This window comes from Quercus robur, chromosome 10, assembly GCF_932294415.1.
Source record: "Quercus robur chromosome 10, dhQueRobu3.1, whole genome shotgun sequence".
Taxonomy (NCBI): Eukaryota; Viridiplantae; Streptophyta; class Magnoliopsida; order Fagales; family Fagaceae; genus Quercus; species Quercus robur.
Window position 1 is genome coordinate 44,950,836 of NC_065543.1, and position 12,847 is coordinate 44,963,682.

Below are 12,847 nucleotides of genomic sequence, written 5' to 3' on the forward strand. Positions count from 1 at the left end.
ACTGTTCACTTTGGGTGAAAGACCCTCATGGATTTGTCCCACATTGGGGAACTACGCCTCCCACCTTTGACTTATAAGCGTTGCGCCTAAGTGAAGGTGTACCATCGTGTGCGTGATCACCCCTCTATAATAATAATAATAATAATAATAATTGTAGGGATGACAAGCCTAGAAATGTATATTGGGCCATGGATCCTGTTCGAAGACATTTAGTAGTTTGAGGATAGATAAATGGTAGCGTGGAAGTGCAAATTAGTGAACAGTGATGAAGTATAAGAGAAATATATATTCAAGAACTACTTTCCTTGGACTTTGCCGAGGAAGAATTTCTTTGTATAAACTTGTTTTTCTTTGCTTTCTTACCATCTCTAATCCATTGTGAGCGTTGTTCAATACATTGAAGCCTAGTTTTCGGTCCACTCTATACAAATTTTTTGTATTGGGCTATTTGGGCCTTAATTCTTTTACCTTTTAGGCTTAGGATCCAAAACCTACCCTTACAATAATAATAGTAATAATAGGTGAAACTGAGAGAAACTCAAATTAAAATTCCAAATTAGAGTTCCAATTTTGCGCTATGTATCTTAAATTATTTATTGTTAAAGAGTTTTATTTCTTAATTTTAGAATCAAATGTAGGACCACATCATAAATATTCATCCAAATGAGTTATTAAGTACAAAAACCAAAGAATCTAGAATAAATGAATCATATAAAAAAAAAAGTGTTTCACAATAATAAATAAATAAATAAACATGGACAATTTACATTTTATACCTAATAATATCCTTACAAAATTTTTTAAAGAGTTAACAAAATATAAAAATGACTATCAATGGTATTTAAATTATATATATAGGAATTATATTATGCATATGTATATCTTTAAGTGTATCCATGCATATGCATGGGGTCAAAACTTAGAAAAAATCCAATTAGAATCCAAATTGGATTTCAAATGAAATCTAATTTTATTCCAAGTGTCCAATTGAAGGTGAACCACAATAATGACACTGCTTCAATTTCAATACAATATTTATTACTCAATTGTTTTTGAGATTTATAAAAACAAAATTTATTTCTTAATAAAAAAAATTTATGGTTTGTCTAGCCCACTACTAACATGTCACTTTTATTTTTATTTTTTTAACTAACATAACTTTTTTACTTACTGATAATCATTCATCACATCAACTCATCAAAAATTTGTAATAAAAATAAATAAATAAATAAATAATAATAAAACTTTAGCATTTTCCATAGTCAAATTGTTAATAAATAGTTAAATACCACATGATAATATATATATATATATATATATATTTTTTTTTTTTTTTTTGAGAAACAAACACACACACACAAAAGGGAGAGGGAGGGGTTCTAACACAAAAACACACCACAACTTCACTCAAAAGCCATGGTAACTTTTAAGGGAGGGTGGGGCAAATTATACTACACACAACACATTCTCTTAAGTAATGGTAAGCTTTTCTTTAATACATTCACACCAAGGGGTTGGTTTAGTGGTTCAGACCTCATGATATCCATGAGATCTTGGGTTTGAAACATCTTGGAGCCACTCCAACACAATGTTCAGGAACAAAATTTAAAAAAAAAAAAAAAAAAAAAAGACTACACAGATTAAATTTATTAAATGAATTTTGGCTAACCACTTCTCTCCGAGGACTAACAAATTTTTTGAATTTTGGCTAAACACTTGTCTCTAAGGACTAATAAATGTTTTAAATTTTCTGATTAAGACCGTTTCCCTCAATATGTTGTTCTCTTGTTTAATCAAAGATGTAGAGATATTGTCCACTTTGACCTATGCCTCTCACAATTTTGTTCTTCCTCCCACAATAGTGGAGAAAAAGGCCTTTACACGTTAAAAAAAGATCACTCTAGAGATGTTTCCCCAGGCAATGTAGGACTCTAGGATTACTTCTCCTTTTAGTCCTTCACACAATGCTTTATTAATAATGGTCTCAATTGCTAGATCTTGAATGGATTGTTGAATTGTTTAATTGTGCGCAATTCCTAATCTAAATTAGGGAAAGGAAAGGAAAGTAAAATGTTTAATATGTATTTCTTCTACAGTTTGAGGATAAAATGCTATTGTAGTTTGTCTAAGGCCTCGTTGATTGAAATTTCATCCATTTATAGAACCCTTGATTGGATTAATTATGTTGCAGCAATTATACACTTTATTTGATCCAATCAATGGGGCCTAGAAATTGGAGCAACATAACCTATCTCCAAGAAAAAAAAATTGATGTTTTCAAATAGAATTTTGTGTCATTCTTATTTCTAGTATCATGGTTGCTACAACTTCTTGTAAAATCCTTAAGGTGTCTTCTTATTTGCACTCTGTTTGAAACTACTATTGTTTATAATTTGAATAAGAATGATATTCCCTTTATCTATGTACTATTAATGAATCTTTTCAAACATCATAAAAAATTAAAATAGTCTATTTGTTTGGAGTTTTAATTTCTGAGAACATTTAGATTTGGTTAAACTCCCCAACTACAAATTCTAGGTTTGGGGAAGAAGAACAATGAATGGTGTTGAGCAAAAAATATTTGGTAAAGTAAATGATGAGGTCAACATTTTGTTTGGTTAGTAATTGCAGATTTTGGGTTTGGGGGAAGAACATTGTGTTAAAATAAAATGAAATTGTCTTTCGTTAAAGAAATTGTATGAAAAATAAAAGAAAAAACATCGTTAAACAAATTGTATGAAAAATAAAAGAAAAAACATAGAAAGGAAAAAAATTGGTAAAGAAAATATAAAAATTAAATTAACGAAGGTTTTGTGTGTGTGTGTGTGTGTGTGTGCGCGCGTGCTGATGTGGTCACTAAATTCAGATACATCAGCATTTTATTTAATATTAGATGTGCCAACAATGCAAATCGTTCGCCACGTGAGTATTTTTTGTTAGTGAACTAACAATAGGAACCAAATTAATTGCAAATTGAAAATAACACGGACTAAATTGATTACTACCAAAATGTTGAGATCAAATTGACCATGACCCTAAAATGTAAGGACCAAAATGATATTTTAGCCTATTATTTATTATTAGGGGAAATTGTAATAAACCTACCTGTGGTTTGGTCCGAAATTACTTTGCTTACATCTGGTTTGAAAAATGTCAATTTACCTACCCGAGGTAAGTTCTGTTTGTCTCCTATTACTGACCTCTGTTAAAAATATGGACAAATTTGTATTTTTGATACCCTTTTATATCTCTATCTTCCAAAAAAACAAAAAAAAAAAAATTCAAGAAAAAAAAAATCTAAGAACATTCATATCAAAAATGCTAAAAAAATATAACTTTTAACAACTCAAAAAACTACTTTATTATATCTGCCATGCTTCTAAATTATACATATATCACATACTTTGGTGGCTTCGTCTCTAGCCAGCTCAAGCACTGGTTACTACTAAGCTCCCAGAGACTGGTGCCATAAGCTATATGTCTCCACTGATCTGCTGATCTAGGTAGGCTGATGACACCATTGGACCAACCATCACCAAGGGCCAGAGTCCTGACATGGCTTTCACTAGCTTTTCAACAATCAATGAACAAAATGAGAAAGATATACAATTATACAAATACAGGTCTTACTACTCGGCATATAAAACTATAATGTGGAATTTGATAGATTAGGCTCCTACTCTTTGATTCTAAAAAAAAAAAAAAAAAAAAACTCCTAATCTCTCTCTTTTTTTCCCTTTCTTTTTAAGAGAGACTGTTTCTTCCTGGCATCTATTCTTAACAATAGAACTACCTACGCCAAAAAAAAAAAACACACACACACACACACACCTATCATAGTTAGTTAAAAGAAAGTTACCTCACTTTTCAACTCTTCAGAACTGTTACAGAATACCCAGTCATTATTATCCAAACAGCTAAATTTTTCCATGATCACTGCCAAATAAGCAGAATTACTTGAAGGCTGCGCAAGAAAACTGGGTAAGTCAGCAGGGCCAAGTGAAGGTAGTCCAGGACAGGCTCAGTTGCTTGCTTCTCTGGCAAAGTCAGGCGACCATGATCGATATGCCAGTACATGGAGCACACAGAGGCTGAGTTTGTCAAGAATACTGCTGCATAAATGCCACATTGCCTAGCCACATCAAGAACCCATGGAAGCAAAGAGTCATACACAACACAGTTTACTGATGAGGCTGAGTCTTTGAACTTAGATATGAGCTCTGATAAAGTTCTTGAACCAACTGATTTAAAGGACTCTAAGTAGGCTTCTGTACTAGGAGCTTGCTTATATCCACCTTCATCATAGCCATCTGAGATGGGCTCGACACCAACAGTGGTTGCATGAATGGACTTGACAGTGTAATGGGTTGTGGCTAGAGTGGCCTTGAGCCCTTTGGAGGCTAAACGTTTGGCAAACTGGAGAAGTGGGTTTATGTGGCCTTGGGCAGGATAAGTGAGCACAACAACATGACCTTTTTGGTTGCTCATTTTTTCTTGCTTTCAGGGATTGACCTTGATTTGATGAATAGAAGACATACTTATAGGCCTTACTTGAGTTGCCTTGAACTTATTTACCATGGGAAATTTTGGTTGAATATTAGAAAAGTTGTTCACCCTTTTTACTTTAGTGGCCAAATTTGGTGAATAATTTTTTAAATACTGCAGATTAGGTATTGATTTTTTTATATCAGCAAATATAAAAACGTATTGAAATTGTCAAGTTATTGGTTATAAAATAAATTGGATTTGGACCCAACACTCCATAGGTTTACATGATATATGTTTTTTTTAATAAATAATTTAATACTTATAATGGTGGAAGAAACAGAATTCAAATTGTAGTTCTCTTATTAATAAAGGAGAATATGCTATATAAATGACCTTAAGGCTTTTAGATTTTTGCATAATATATGTTATGCTTATGTTAGTCAATTTAATCCAATCATAGAAACCAAGCATACCCGATTTAAAACACAATCATTATTCTCGTAAGTATACTATTTACTCAAAAAAATAGGGATGTTTATCCCACATTGGTTGTGTATGTCTAGTGTTCGTTGTTTATAATCTCAATCTACAACTACAAAGGTTAGGCCCTTTTGTAGTTGTACTCTAGTTATATAATATATTATAAACCCGGTTTAAAACACTTGCTAATTTTTAGTTTCAATAAAGTCCACTAGATAATCTAACCAAGTTGGATTAATAGTATATATTAGAATTATGGTTCAATAGTTAAATTCACAATTTTTTAATCTTTTGGAACAATAATAACTTATCAGGATATCAAAGTAACATATACTAACTTCAATAATTTATAAGTATATTAAAAAATTAACAGGTACTCTTAGAAAATTTATTAATAAATCATTTTAAGAAAGTTTTAGTATCACTTTCATGAAAAATATTTATAAAAAAAAAAACTGTAACAAAAAAAAAAATCAACTACTTTTTTTTTTTTATATAAAAATTTTTAAAAATATATTTTTTAAACCAATACTATAAGCATCAAATTAACTTTTCCCTATTATACTTCCCCTGTGGAAAGATACATTGAATTATTGCAATCCCATATGTCATAGAAATTCAAACTGTCGTGTTACAAAAGTAAGTCTTGTACGAATATTTTTTAATTATTCTAGATGCTGACTGATGAAATTATGTATCAAACTTATCAAGATGTTGATTCCCATTTCCCAATATCTTCTGATAAGGTTAAGGTGCTTTTAGGTGATGACGTTATTTCATTTTTCTATTGTCTTAGTAAAGAAGATTTTATTGAAAGAAAGCCCCACAATTGCAACAGGATCACTCCCCAATCCCCATCTACATCAGCCAAAACTTTGTGAGCAATAGATATGGAAATGAATCCAACAAAAAGAGTAGAAGATCTTTACACAGCAGTAAATGCTTCTCTGATAATGTGAGCAGCAAACTAATTAGAAAAAAGAAGTGGTACCATCTACAACATTTTTACAACAAATCATAAGTAATAAATAGTTATTAGTTTTAATTTAAACATACCACTGAAATTATCTTTTTATTCGCCAATAACAACTCTTAATAATCTGCTACTTAAAATTTATTGTGAAAATATTGTAAAAATATTATTAACAAACTAGCTAAAGAGCACTGACCTGCTTTTCTTAGCACCCGGTAGAGGCCAATAAAGAGAATGGTCCTCTTCTACAACTACCAATCGGTTCTTATAAGCAACTTGCACAATTAATAAAACTAAAAGTCAAAAGTCTTGTAATTGAATTGATACTTCCCCATGTACAAAGTGCTTGGGGGTTTAGGGGGAAAATAGTTCGAGCTGTAAGATTAGCAGCATGTTGTAATTATCTCTCAAAAAAAGTAAAACTAGAAGAAGAAAAAAAAAATTATTGAAAAACCCTCTTATTCATTTAATAAAAATAATACATTAGTTCAAAATGAAATTACATTACTAAATTGCAAGTCAGGTCCAAGTAATTAATTAACCAGATTGAGTAATATGGAATTATGGATAAACTGCAAAATAAATCACAAGAAGAACAACCACACAAGAGATAAGGAATTGTCCAAATACTCTTGGTTCTAGCCCAATTTTTGTCAAATTCAGTATGAAAATAGATTGCGATATGATCAAAATTTAGAAGATCTCCAATACATGTAACTTGACTTATACCTAAGCTCCTAGCTATTGCTACAAATGCTTCACCAAGCCTCTGTCTTCACAATGATTTGTTGCCGCAACTCATGACGCCAATTGCCAATGATTTGGTAATATTATTCTAGTAACGTTGTTTGTATTTTTTGGAAATACGTGTAGGTGAAAAAGCGTGTGAAAATACGTGTAATGTTGTTTAAATACTAAAAAACTGTTGTTTAAAATACACTACCAAACAGCCCCTAGTTACTTCAAGACCACTTGAAAATTTGTAGTCTTTGTGGTTTCAATATAACACTCCAATAAACACGAATGGGTTATCTAGTGTTTTTGGGTGGCTAAAGTCTGATCTCAATAGTTTATCAATTTAGAGAGGATTGGAAGACAAATAAGATTAACATGGTTTTCTTTTGGTTTTGGTGCCCCTTTTTCTTCAAGTCTCATTACAATGGTTTTTTTTTTTCTTTTGATTAGGGTTGATGTGGGATTTAAATGGAAATAGGGTTTGGGGTCTTTGGGCTGTAATTTGGCACAAAACTTACTCGTGAAGCAAATCTGAAAATTTCCTGTAATTGAGTAGTTATAACTTATAAGGCTCTTAATAAAAGAGACAAGGGTTATGTCACTAAATTACAAGATACTTGGCATTATGATAATCCAAGCAGGAATTTCTGTGAAAGCAACAGGAAGAATTGCTCAGATACCCGTAAGTGAGGCTTATTTAGGTCCTTTTATAAATGCCATAGCGAAACCCATTGATGGTCGAGCTTCTAAATCTAGGTTAGGCAATCCACATTGATGTAATGAAAGATAGGAACCCACAACAATGATAGATCAACCCGAATAATCCACCCATTTGCCAAGCAGAGTCGAATTATGAATTAAGACATAAAAATAACTTTTATTGAACAAACAGTCTCATACAGAACTATAACCCAACATGAAAGCTTCAGGATGTTAGCACCCTGGTATTACTGCTTTACATATTTGAGCAAAAACCAATACCAGAAAGGCAGAAACTTGCCCTGATACTGTCAAAAAAAATCTACATATTTACAACTTGATGTAAGCAGGAAGATAGTTCTATGATCTTTCACCAGAAGGCGAAGTACTTAACTACTGTTGTATTTACGTCTACCAAGACCTCCAACTTGTCTCACCAAAACAGCACGCAAAATCTAACCGGCAGCACTCACTAACACTAATTTGCAAATGTTATCAAACCATTTGTTTTCTCTTCACCCATTTTTTTTTTTTTTCATAACCCACTCTTGTATCTTGGAATTTCTCGACCTCGTTTTCTTACAGCCACACATATTGAAAACCATTTTAGCACACTGAATAGCTTTGTCCATCTTGTCTGAGCTTTACCAATGGCAGCACGTGCAGAAATGAAAGTGTCAACAGCACTCTGAAGATCTGATTGCGATTCTAAATTGACACTCTGAGTTAGAAGATCAGTATCGAAAAAGTTCAGATGATCGTCATCAAATGAATGGTTCATGGACTCTGGGAAACTCAAAGCCTGTTCATATCTGAGACCCATACTGTCAATACCGTGCAGGGCAAAATCTTCCAAACCACTACTGCCCCCAACAGAATAGATGGATGAAATGATATCTGGAGAAGAGGCACTTTGCTGTGCATAATCGAAACCAGCAATCTTGTGAGAAGCCAAAAACTTGCACCCGTTAGAACTCTCCGTCCTAGGTGAGCTTGAAGTGTAAAGAATGTTGGTTAAGTGTGAAGAGCTGCCCACAATAGAGGCTTCATCATCAAAAGAAACAACTTCCCCCCAGTGTTCGAATGCAGAAATCACCAAGTTGTGGGCATCAGCCTAATGGAAAAGGTTGATCATAAGAAGTCAGACATGACTAAGGGAGAAAAAAAAAAATGAAAAGAAAGCAGATTTGAGGTAATAAGAGGAGTGCCTTCTCAGTTTCAGACAGCTTATCAATAGGAACATACTGGCATTCCAAAAGTAGTCCCATCACTTGTCCCACGACATTAAAGACCACACCAGTTTTTTGTTGAGAACTTGGAGGGCTATACAAGAACATCCTCTTCTCAAATACACATGTCCGAGCATGCTCCACAGTGACTTCCCACATCTTAGCTGACATACCTGTGCCGAGTATCTGCACATCCAAAGCAATTACTGTTATTACTCCATTCAAAGAAAGCTGAATTAAACCATATTTTTCTAGACTTGGAACACTTCATTTTGTTCACAGAAGATCACATAGGAGTTCAATGTAAGGGCATATATGGGACATAAATTTTAGTAGTATGTGCAGATTGTGCTCAGAACACTGATTTGGACCCTAAATTATAAGAAACAGAACATAACCCTAGCTCTGGACTACAATACTAAGGAAATAGACAAACAGATTCTGGTGTCTGACATGGTCAAGAGGGATTTATCAGTCTCAACAGAAGTTGAATTGAGATATTTCTATAGCTAACCACCATACCACAATCTCAAAGGAACCTGAAGATCTAACTAGAGCCATGTCAATACATGTTTAACAGAGACACGCTGTGCCCGATTCAAGAACACAATCTAACATCAAAATGTCTGTATCCCACTGGTGCAGCAGCAAAATTTTCCCTTGTGAATGCTTCTATCCAAAGAGAAAAACACCCAAGGGTATTGTCCTCAATAATTAGCAGACATCCTGATTAATCTAAACATAACGGCTGTTAAATCACTAGAATCTTCTCATTTTCAGATTTTTAACAAATGCTGACAAGTGTATGAATACAACAATACATCACTCTTTAAAGAGTAGTACTTCAAATTCAGAATTCTAGAGAAAAATTATTAGGGAGTACTAAAAAGTAAAAGTAATTGAGGTAAGTGCAGTTTTATTTACATTTCGGAGCCTTGTAGGGTCTATGAAGAGTAGGATCAAAAAATCCTTCACAGTATTGATGCTTTCCCGACTCAAGCGCTTATGGAAAGCTCCATCTTTGCCAATCTTTTCTAATCTCCATACTTCATCATGCAAAGAAGGAGGGTGATGCTTCTTGTACACTGCAAAAAGAATCAGTAATTAGAATGGCGTTTCATTTGATTTATTTCCCATTAGTTACGTTAGAAACCTAACATATGTAGCCTGGTAGGTACTTTTGTCAACTCAGTCCAAATGTATAGGTTTCAAGCTATGCAGAAAGTCATGACAGACAAGATAACAAATTGTTCGCATAATAAGAACACATTGCATAGAAGTGTTGAACAAGCCAAATAGACTATATCCATAACAATATTGGGTAGCTATTTGATACAAGTACTCCATAGTAGTAACAAGGAGTGAGCACAAAGTAAGAGACGGAAAAACAAAGATGAAGGGTTTGTAAAACTTGATGGTCAAGAGATACCACTGAGTAAATTTTTTTTTTTTTTGATATCTTCAATCAATAATTCACAAGGATAGAAATATTGAAGAGGATATGAAATATAGGATGAGATTAGGGTGTATGAAGTGGAAAAATGCATCAAGAATATTCTATGATCATAAAATACATTAAAGGGAAAGTTTTACAATACTGCTATAAGACTAGCTATGCTTTTTAGCACTAAATGTTGGGCTATTAAGAAACATCTTCATAAAATGAGCTGAAATGAAATTTACTAAGATGGATGACTGAAAATACAAGGAAAGATAGTATGTGGAATGAAGAAATTTTTTAAATATAGGGATGCCTCCTATTGATGAAAAAAATGAGGGAGAGTCACTTGACATAGCATGGTCATGTGCAAAGGATCCATTCATGCATCAGTGAAGAAAAGTGATTTGATTCAAGTTGATAGAATGAAAAGAGGTAAAGAAAGGCCTAAAATTACATTGGTGGAAATAGTTAAAATGAATATATTAGTTAAGGAGGTGACAAAAAATACGATTTTGAATAGGATAGAATGGTGGAGAAAAATACATGTGGTAGACCCTGGTTAGTCTAACAAAGACACACAGCCAACCCCAAAGTTTTGGGGCTAAAACTTTGTTGTTGCTATTTTGGTTGTAATCATGATAACCATATATAAAACCAAACACTTAAGAAACAAGCATTAGAATTTTAAACTTCAATCTTAAAAAATCAAATCAAAGGATATTAAAAATAAGTGCTCACATTCTCCACGATGATCCCTGACAATAAAGGATTCTGTCTTTGCTTCTCTAATGCTAGTTCCATCAATTTTATCCACAACTCTTGCCCCTAGCCTGAACCTACGGCTTCTTGTCCAGCTAGAATTATCTGTAAAGGAAATCTCACTCACAAAACCAGTGCCCTCTTTAAGATTTACAAATGCATCTCCTGTAAGCAGGGGCTTCTTTCCTTCCCTCTCTCTCACAATGTTGTTTTTAAACTCTTCGACTGTCCAATTGTCATTCTCATCACCATCAAAATCACCCTCAAGAACAACAATTTCCACCTTGGCCGAGGACTCTGGCCCAGATATTACAGTTTGCCCAGTAATAGCATCAATCAAAGCTACTTGTATGTTTGAACAATCTTCTCCTTCAATTCGAGCTCCAGTAAATACTGGAAGAGAAAGGTTGTTTACAAACTTTAGCTGTAGGCTTCTTGACACAGAAGTATGTACCTCTTTCCCACAATTCCTGAACAGAAATGCACAAGATGCATCATCTATGTAATCTTATTCCACAGGACAGTTAAAATGAAAAACTTATGAAAAATAATCTTAATGACCACAGTATCATTTCTTACTGTTTCATGCTGTTCAAATGCTTTTTTAAGGCCAATTCAACTTCCTCTTTGACCTGTAAATATATAACATTAATCCATATCAAGCAATTATACAACAATCAATTAGAACTGTGACATATATTTACAGAATAAAAACAACTGCAAGATGGAACTAACAGCTGCTAAAAGTGACAAATTAGTGTTTTAATTCACAGACACTAATTTCCAGTCACATCTATAGCCCATAACTTAGGAAGGATATACCATTGGCAAATTGCAACTATTTCAAAACCACTACAGGTATAAAGAAGAATATAAACACAATTCTGCAGCAGTTAGTTACAATCTCTTTAACACATACAACCCCATATTTCCTTAGGGCCACTATTGGTCGAGTCAGTAAATAACATTCCCATGCTAAAAATATCCTCAACCTTTCGCAAAAATGAACTCCAGGAATTGACTCGTTAGAATTTAGAAGTCCAATCACTGAGGAAAATAGACTCTCTGCGCAGTTTACTTTGACATGTTCAGATATCCTAAGTAGTTAACGAAGTTTCAAGTTAGGTGCATTTGGATTAATGGGTTAATAGTATTATCATAAGCTTCACCAGTCTTTAGGGGGAAAATCCACTTTTAAATTTGTTAGTACATGAAGTTCATGCCTACTCTTATAAGAGAATATATATGTTAGAATCCCAAAAATTTATGCAATACATTGATCCTAGAGCCTCTAGCAAAGTAAGTTTGAGTTATGCACATATATGGTGTTTTATGATGTACTATATGCCCATCACCAGAAAGTGGCAACTTTGACAAGGAGGACGTGGACCAATGTGCAACAGTGACATGGTTAAAATCCTTACTCAAGGAGGGCGTAGTCATCATGCAGTGGAAGGATACTAGGTGTCAGGCCATAGTACATGCCACAATAGAGTGGACTGGATGCTTGTTATCTGCAGCTTGCAAGGCTATGGTAGTACATTAGAATCCCAAAAATTTATGCACTCACTGGTCCTAGATCTTCTACCAAATTAATTGTGAGTTACACACTTATAACGTCCTACAATATATCGTAAGTCCATCACTAAAAAGTGCCAACTTTGACTAGGAGAACATGTACCAATGAGCAACCATTATATGGTTTCAATCTTTACTCACAAAGTCAGCCATCATGCAGTGGAAGGATACCAGGTGTCAGGCCATAGTACGTTGCATAATAGAGCGGGCTGGTATGAACGTTATCTGCAGCTTGCAAGGCCATGGTAATATCTGACATCTCCAATTCTTAAAAAAAGTCTATATTGATGACATATATCAATATTAAATTATTGATGTGTTTATCAAGTTCATAAATACAAAAAAAAAAAAAAAAAAAAAAAAAAACTCACTAATATGTGAGTATTATATTTCAACGAATTAGCAATAGACAGAACAAATAATTATTTATAATAAATAATCTTTAAGTCTAACATATAAATGTCA

The 12,847-nt window shown here is 33.4% G+C and overlaps 2 protein-coding genes across 10 annotated transcripts in view; both read right to left on the reverse strand.

Moving 5' to 3' along the window:
- Positions 1–12,847, reverse strand: part of LOC126703657 (calmodulin-binding protein 60 A) — a 67,659-nt gene that overhangs the window by 51,561 nt on the left and 3,251 nt on the right. For 5 of the 9 annotated variants that reach the window (XM_050402689.1, XM_050402686.1, XM_050402687.1 and 2 more), the window contains 5 exons: positions 11,384–11,436; positions 10,784–11,274; positions 9,529–9,689; positions 8,584–8,790; positions 7,534–8,489 (listed from right to left, as the gene is read on the reverse strand). In XM_050402689.1, coding sequence (XP_050258646.1) covers positions 7,911–8,489; positions 8,584–8,790; positions 9,529–9,689; positions 10,784–11,274; positions 11,384–11,436 — 1,491 coding nt within the window. In that variant the 3' untranslated portion in view covers positions 7,534–7,910. Of the gene's footprint in view, positions 1–7,533; positions 8,490–8,583; positions 8,791–9,528; positions 9,690–10,783; positions 11,275–11,383; positions 11,437–12,228; positions 12,637–12,847 lie in introns of those variants that run through there. The other 4 variants (XM_050402692.1, XM_050402688.1, XM_050402693.1 and 1 more) reach the window with 4 other exon arrangements.
- On the reverse strand, positions 3,337–4,669 carry LOC126703660 (UDP-glycosyltransferase 74B1-like). The gene has a single exon (XM_050402705.1). It carries the CDS (start codon positions 4,486–4,488, stop codon positions 3,934–3,936), a length of 555 nt encoding a protein of 184 aa, XP_050258662.1. The 5' UTR covers positions 4,489–4,669; the 3' UTR covers positions 3,337–3,933.